The sequence below is a fragment of the Oncorhynchus masou genome, chromosome 18 (assembly GCF_036934945.1).
Source record: "Oncorhynchus masou masou isolate Uvic2021 chromosome 18, UVic_Omas_1.1, whole genome shotgun sequence".
In the NCBI taxonomy this organism is placed as follows: domain Eukaryota; kingdom Metazoa; phylum Chordata; class Actinopteri; order Salmoniformes; family Salmonidae; genus Oncorhynchus; species Oncorhynchus masou.
In genome coordinates this window covers 43,895,650-43,904,087 of record NC_088229.1, presented here as the reverse complement: position 1 = coordinate 43,904,087, position 8,438 = coordinate 43,895,650, and the positions used below count along the sequence as shown (strand labels likewise).

At 41.6% G+C, this 8,438-nt stretch overlaps 1 protein-coding gene across 4 annotated transcripts in view; it reads right to left on the bottom strand.

The window, feature by feature from the left end:
- Positions 1-1,002: 1,002 nt before the first annotated feature.
- Positions 1,003-8,438, bottom strand: part of LOC135504672 (protein bicaudal D homolog 2-like) — an 84,076-nt gene continuing 76,640 nt past the window's right edge. Inside the window, exons 10-12 of one of the 4 annotated variants that reach the window (XM_064923442.1) lie at positions 6,638-6,878; positions 4,927-5,012; positions 3,222-3,307 (exon numbers count right to left, since the gene is read on the bottom strand). In XM_064923442.1, the coding sequence (XP_064779514.1) occupies positions 4,965-5,012; positions 6,638-6,878 (289 nt within the window). In that variant the 3' untranslated portion in view covers positions 3,222-3,307; positions 4,927-4,964. Of the gene's footprint in view, positions 6,879-8,438 lie in introns of all 4 variants that reach the window. The other 3 variants (XM_064923441.1, XM_064923440.1, XM_064923438.1) reach the window with 3 other exon arrangements.

The window sequence follows — 8,438 nt, the reverse complement described above, 5'->3', positions numbered from 1 at the left end:
ACATTGCTTTTCAATGTCACCAGATTTGGAACAGAATTTGTTCTGTATTTGTGGAGTTTCAGAGACACAAAGCTAGCCATCCTCATCAGCCCCCTTTTACAGAGAGGACTAGAGGATGAAATCAGGTGTTTAGAGCAGAGCCCTGCTTGCAGAACGTTCGCATGTATCCCACCATCTCTCGCTGGGATAGATTATTTAAAAACTCAATGAATGGTCCTTTTGTTTCCATTCTACTTCTGTAAGATGGTTATTAATCAAAATTGTACGGTGGTCTAAAAATGCAACTTTTAAACTTTGGACATTAGAATACAATAAATCCTTATATTTGTAGAATGACAGCTTCTGAATGGGACCGATTATTGTATCACTTGTATTGTTCATCTGTTTCTGTATTTTGTATCAATTCTTCTTTTCTGAAAATCAATAGCGCTCTACATATTCTTGCCATATAAAACCATCCACGTGGTATAAAACTGTTGCATGAGACAAACGGAGCATGTCTTTATGACTCATGGAAACTGGTCCTAACGGAGCATGGACAGGAAGTTACTGGGGGTGGAGAGGTCAAGAGTCACCCGGTTTGTTTGTACGTGGGAGGTTTTTTTAATACACAGCAGCAAATTATGGATAAAAGAGAGGGAAAGGACAGAAAAAGAGAGTAAATGGGATCAAAAAAAGATCTAGAGAGTTAAAGAGATATAAAGGGGTGAGATGTGGAGAACAGAAAAAGAAAATGGAAAATAACAGGAAGAATAGAGAAGACAAAGGATGAGGGCAGGGAGAGAGGAAAAAGAGGGGGAGGTGGGGGTGGAAGAGTTTTGTGCATTGTGTGAAATTTGATCATGTCATGGAGTCTTTACAGACAGCTGGGAAGTCCCCCCTCATTCTGTTTCCCAGCTGGGGATCTTCTGAGGGGGAGCCTACAGCATCAGACTGGCTCCAAAGTTAACTGTTAATTTACTTACAGTGGGAGAGTTTGGGATGAAAATACACACGGGACAGTTTGTCTTTTTAGTCACATTTATTGATTTTAACCAGTATGACTACCTTTACACAGCATAACATCTCTCTATAGGAAAACAAAACAACACTTTCATAGGATTAGCTCAGCAGTAATACATTAGACTAAACTCGTTTTTTCATCATTTTATTTTTTCACTTTTTCTGCATCTCCAAAGTTATAGGTTTGTTTTCGATTCTGTGTAAAGGTTCCCATGACTGAAAAACATGCATATGACAATAAGTTGTAATCAATATGCCACTAATTATAATGCACATTATTGATAAGAATACAGTACTGCATGACAATCCAAATAAATATCAACATACAGATTAAGTCGTTATTTCATATAAAGGTATCAAACTCAATATGGATCAATACTGAAACACAATATGACAATATAAAGTTTGCACGGCTAGTGTATTATCACAATGCTATCGCTTCCAGCAAACAGAAAACTTTTATTTTCCTTGTAAAACAGCATTTAAATTGCACTTTATTTTCTCCGTATTTTTCGCTTCTCAACCGTATTGATAACTTTTTACGCCTCAACAAACAAGCATTGGCTAGGATGGCACTATTCAAGCTTGTTGATGCAAAATCTGTTTTCTATTTCCTGAAATCACAACACTTTAATATATGATGTAAAAAAAATATTCAATAAAAAAAATAAAAAAAATAAGAGAAAATGCGCTCTCTGCACATTTGCCAACAATACTGTAGATATTACATTACCTTCACCATACAAAGCTAGAGATCATGTCGATGCTTCCAATAGTAAACTGATCTGCCCAAACACATAGTGGTGCATGGAACATTTTGTTCAAAATGAGGCCAAAGGGATTTCTTTTGGTTCCCAAAGTTTGATAAAAAAAACTACATTTTCTCAATACCCCTGAATTTGCTGTTGGGATCACTGACCTGCAGAATTCAATACAATATCAGTTGAATTGAGCTAATTTCAAAACGATCATCTCACTCCTGCAAAAAGGGCTAATCCTCTTTGCATTTATTGCTGCTCACAAAGTCATTCAACCTAAACTCCTCCCCTAAAAAACAAACACAAAGTACTAGTCTACAATTCTCCCTTGAAACAATGAAAGGCACTACTGGTCAGAATGAAGAACAAAACAAACCCAAAGCAAAACCCGGGTAGCGCTTCAGCAGAAAGCCACAGCCCCAAACTACACCTTTCTCACTGATGTACAGCTTGTCTTTCTGATTCTTGAATCTTTTCAAACCTAAACGGTGTACCAGGATTTGGCACGATAAACAAAGAGAGAATTAAACAATTCCAATTTGGAATTTAATCGTTGCACTTGCAGAGAATTCTGTGAGCCAGTGATCCCTTATCAGTGTGACACCCCTGGTAAGAAGATGAAAAAAAACAAAATCATTTTGTCACTCCATTTTTCCCCCCCAAGAACTTCTTACCATTTTTTTTGAGTCAGAGCGTCGTCAAGTTTTTGCGCGTTAGCTTTGAACTATTCCTAGGAATAATAAATACATGAAAACCCCAGAATTAGCTCACCCTGGATTTTGTTTAGAACATGGCAGTAGAACATACATATAAAACCAAACCAACAGCATAATAAAGCAATATGATGAAACATAACAATAAAAGGATGGTTATTCAGATGGATCAATTCTCAGAAGCACAATAACAATAGATGGACTCTGGTTTGCGGTGAGACTTTAGGAGAGTGAATGGTCTCTGTAGATGGTACAAAGAGACCATATACAGGAGGAAATATATTCCTATTAATATATGTGTATACTTGACTAAATAAGTCACAAACCATAGCACTACAAACCTTTCCTAGGTTAACAATATAAAGTTATATAATCCTATAATAAAAGTGCACAGGTTAAAGAAAACAAATAAACTAAAACAAAAAAAGATCAAACCAGACAAAACAGTTGGTTGATTTACATTGAGAAAAGACCTTGGTTCCCCTGACTTCTCATTGGAGGGATAACTCCGCCAAACACAAACTCGGATCATCATTTCATGAGGAGGGCAGAGTTCACTGTACTTGTGAGCATCGGCAGCAGCGCGGGGAAATGTGAAATACCTTGTTCATTCCCATGCATAGGACATAGAGGTTGTGCTATATTGCGAGTTAAAGGGCAACCTGGAGGAATATTGGATTTTCATATCAGAGATTTCATTTGATCTTTTTCGTCTTGAAGTGGGTTTCATAATCTTGGCCTATAGGGCTATCTGTTTTCTGCACAATGAATGTGACATCGGCATTGTGAGAGGATCCTGTGTTGGAGGACCCTCCTCCGGGCAGAATTAAATGACTGCAAAACGGAGAAATAAAGAAAACATAAAAATGTGCATTACTGGTACATTTAGAGAGATGTTAACTTCCTCAGAAATGATTCCATTCCAATCAAAAACATGAAATAAGGAAGAGTAAAAAGATGTACACCGAAGGCCCAGTTAGTTACAGTAGCTACTAAGTAGCGGTTGGTGCAAACTGGGTTAGTAGTGCTGAAGCAGACTGTCATATCAACATTGTGTCAATATGTTTCAGAGGAGCTGATATAAAAGCACTACTGCGCGAGGCAGACCAGTGAGTGCAAGAAGCTGATGACCTCACAAGTACCATGACCTTTGACACCTCCAAAACACATGATGAGCCCCAAGAGTTTAATCCACACCCCAGAACCAGGTCAGTTATAGGAGGGGCTTTCCTTACTGGCATGCAGGTTAATGAGAACGGGTGTGTTTTGTAGCGTTCAGGCGTTCAACCAATCAAGAATCAGATGAAGAGCGTGTGAGAGAACTCAAAGGTGAAGTGGGCGGAGCCTAAAGGCAGAGGTAGGAGGGAGCTTATTCTGGTTGCATTCTATTGATGACACCAGATAAACAGACATTGATTTCAAACTAAACCAAGAGAACTAGGGAGGGTCTCTCTAGCCACAATCACATCCTGGATTATGAAATATATAGATTATTCAGTGAATCTATAGTGCCTACACAAGGGAACAGGGATTGAGGGTCAACTCATTTGAATCAATGTCCACTGGTAAAATACCACATTTAGAGACAAAGTAGTCAAACAAAAACCTCATGTAAATACATTTGTCATCTTAGAGCATCTCCCTCAGAAAACCCTGGAACTCATTTCCCCAAACACAGTATCAAAATCATGTTCAGAATCGGCTAAGAGAGCTCGTCTTTCGGGTGCAGGTGCTTTTAAACACCAGTATTACTTCTCTCTCCTCTCCTACTCTCTACACCCAGAGCAAACTGACACAAACAAAGTGTGATTCTATCACTGTCGCTTAAGTGGAACAAGAAAAGAATAGTGATTTCCCCTCCCGTGGAGGTTCTTCTCTGATGTGAGCGATAGCCTCGTCTCCATACTGTGTGGCGTGACTAAAGGCCTCGTAGGGCAGCGCAGCACATACTCAACTCAAGCAGGGTTGAGGACGTCCCTCGTTCGGAGGAACCAAAGCTCTCCCTCTCCATACCCGAGAGAGGTGGCCTAGGAGTATCCTAGAAGATTAGAACCTGATTACGATCGTATTATTAAGAATATATAGTTTTAAAAAGCATAATTGAATTAATCTTCCAAGAATCTCTTCGCATCAACCCTGCTTTTAGAGCCACAAAGCTAATACCGTGTATGCATTACATGGATCTATCTAACACAAGCCCCACATCAGTTTTTTTAATCTGCCTGGCACTAGATTGCAAGGGTTTAAGCTTTTTTTTTTTTGGGGGGGGGGGGGTAATAAAGACAGTACATTGGTTGTCCTCTCACATCCACACAGCATCTCAGAAATTAATCTATTTGCAATATTTGGAGAAAACGACATACACACAAGGGTCTTTCACCTCAGTGTCGGAGCTGAGATTACACACACACACACAGGCAGGGTTCCAGAACACACGTGCGCAAGGACGTTACCTGACAATATCCAGGGGTTTTCCCCACAATCCCCCTCTCTACTTAAAGGGAGAGTGTTGTTGTAGGGCGAGCAAGCTGCTGACAATCTAAAAGAGAGAGGGGTTGTCATGACAACAAAGTGACAAACCACACGTTTGAGACGTGAGGAGGACAGGGTTTTCAGCCACATAACCACACATAGTTCATTTGAGAGGTCAAAAGGGCCTCCCAAAAGAGAAAGAGAGAAGCGACAGGGAGAGAGAGAGGAAGAGAGATCAGCATTAGGCTAACAGACACAAAGACAGGGCTTTACATCGATATATAGATGTAGTTGATTTCAAGTGTTTGGGTCGACAGGCACTTTGCCGAGGGATATTGGTCGGTTTTGTTTGTAGAATTACGATCCGGATCTGGGTGCCATTGATTTTTGTGCTCTTTTAGGATCTTTTCTGTTATTACAAAAATCACCATCAATCAAAACTATATTGTATCTGTTCACAGTTATTTGATCATTTTCTTTCGTTCTTAAGTAATATGGCTCTGAGAGAATCCACCAATATGACATATACTGGGTTACATGGAATAGCCCTCTGTTTATTTCTGCAGACGTTAAATAACTGCTCTGGTTCAAATGTAGAGCCCTGTAGCACATCTGCATGTGCTGTGACACACCTGTTTACAGAGAAAAACTGTTCTAAAGCTCAGTAGCATTTTCAGCTGCAAAGCCATGCGATTGGACTGCCTGACTCTACCGCGTTGGTGTACAGCTTAAAGGATCTTGAAATGAAACACCTGTGTTCTTAGGTGCTCCTTTACCGCCCACCTCCGACATCATTAATTATCAGCCAACCCGCTTTGAGAATTTTGAATTTCAGTTTCACACTGGGCTCCCTAGCAACAGCAGGGGGAGTTTGCATATTGTTTTGTTTCATTTGTTTATGTAAACATTAATGAGCAACCTGATTGGTCAGTGGGTTGCTGGGGCTGGCTCAGTCCTGGGGGGCCAGGAGAGAGAGGGGAAGAGGTGCGGGGGCTTTATCGAAGGAACACCAACGCCAACAGGCAAGCAAAACGAGGAGAGGACGTCAACTTCTGTCACATGATCCTAAAAGTGACACCCTCTTCACAAGTCCCCACCCCCCAAATGCATTATGGTTACCAGGCAACACACTCAGGGGGGGTCAGAACACACTAAGCACAAAAGCTGCCACCTTTTACATCATCATAAGTACAGCACCATGACGGTGGAAAGAAGTGACACCCCATAATTATCCACAGAAGCCCAACGGCGGCCGGTTGAGGCCATATCCACATGCCATACATTATGTCTACTACAATCCCAAACTTCTAGGGCACACTGTACTGTACGGTACAGTACATACACAGCTGCATTCCCATAACGTTTACACTAGCAGGCGTGAGTGGCCATACGTGGCCATAGGCATAAGTATGTACTATAGGTTAGACACACACCAGGCTCTATGAGGCTGCAGGCTGAGCAGGCAGGGAGCTAAGCGAGCATAGCAGGGCTCTTTAACACTAAGTCAGGGGAGGACCTCGGGCTCCTCCCCTCTGTACACAGCAGTCCCGTGCTGACAATGCAGCCGCTTCAGTCGCAGTAGATCTTGTACTTCTCGCTGCAGAAGACCACTGGGCCTCCCAGGATGCCGTTGGGCATGATGTTGTGCTCACTGGGGCGACCGATGCCGGCGCAGGTGAGCCCGTGACTTACGTGGGGGTTGTTGGCGGTGTTGGTCTGGCCGTTGGTTGTTCTGCCGTTGGTGGTCCTGCCTTTAGGTTTGCCCCCGCGGCGGGTCTGCTCGGTGTCAAACTCCAGGTCCTCCAAGCGCTGGGTCAGGGCTAGCTTCTGCTGGATGGCCATACGGAGGAGGGAGTTCAGGGTCTTCTTCTCATCCTCTGCCGCAGACAGCTGTCTCTGCATCTCATCCAGCTGAGTCACATACTCGTCACAGCTACAGTAGAAGGAGGGAGAGAGAGAGAGAGAGAGAGAGAGAGAGAGAGAGAGAGAGAGAGAGAGAGAGAGAGAGAGAGAGAGAGAGAGAGAGAGAGAGAGAGAGAGAGAGAGAGAGAGAGAGAGAGAGAGAGAGAGAGAGAGAGAGAGAGAGAAGGGGATGGATGGATGGAGAGAGAGAAGGGGATGGATGGAGAGAGATCACATTAGAATAAGGCATTTGTCGCCAACGTCAGTGAGATTTCAGTCCTTAAACATTTACTACATTTTCACTAGCCATCCAATAGGTGGCAGTAGAATCCTCCAGTGTTAACAGCCAAAGGCACAGTGATCTGACAGTGACTGTGGTCTGTATGGTTCACTACCATTGGTAATGGTCTGGCTCTCCAATCTGACTGTTTACATTGTCTGTGGCTATTTCAGATGGATTTCACTGACCTTCAAGCCCACAGAAAATCAATGCAAGATAAAAGGCTTAACCTACATTCGTCTTGACCTTTGACCTACTTCCCCAGTGCCCGTCTCCTCCACCAGATAAAGCCCTTGATGTGTCTACCAGAGCCTTGCCATCCGGCAGTCTACCATTTCATCAGACTATCTCTCCATCTCCCCCAGCACCACTCTCTTCTCCCTGGAAACCTCTCTGTCCTAAACTTCTTGTGCTGAGCGATAAGTGCTTTTTGAGGTCAGTTCAGTTTCAGTTCGATTATGAAAAAATAATCATGGTTTTCGATTTCGGTTTTGATACTTTTTTTAAACATGAAATGCACTATGTGGGTTGAATGCTGTAACATCACAGAATAAAACAATTAATACAAGTCACATGATGGTTGTGAATGCCCATTATTAACCATCATTTATTCACATTACGTCACATTAATAAAATATTTCAGCTGTTGTGTATATTAAATTTGTTTTATTTTATTTCCAGTCATCACCTCATCTCTATAGGGCTGCTTCCTATGCTGTCTGACAAAAATCACTATTTTGTAGTATTTCAATGAAAATATGGCATACTTTTATGACTGCTGAACACTATCAATCACTTAAACCAGTGGTTCCCAAACTGGAAAGGAACTGAGTCCGGCTTTAAACGGACTCTTTGTTGTAATAGTAGAATGCACAAGGTGACATTACTAAATTGGGTAGTGCATCATCAGTTCCTCATCATGAGTCATGTTAGTCATTGCTTATCTAAGAGAGCTATTTATAACTTGTCAGAAATGTCCAGATCAACAAGCCCATGTCAGCGAATGTTTTTTAGCAATTTTTTTGGGGCTCATAGACTTTGCCGTAATGTTCGAGTCACTTAAATATGAATAAACATTAGACATGGCAAAATGTATTGAATTGCAAGAACATTTGCTTTAAAACTGCAACATTTCTCTGCACCTTACATCAAAATGTGTAGAATTGCAGGAAACATGTTTTAAATCCAAATAATTGAAAGGTGTAGGTGAAAAATAACTGAAAAATGTTGATTAATGCTCAGCACTATAGACTTTAAACATCCTATTCAAGTAAGAACAATAGGAACTCATTTCACCCCCACAAGACTCAC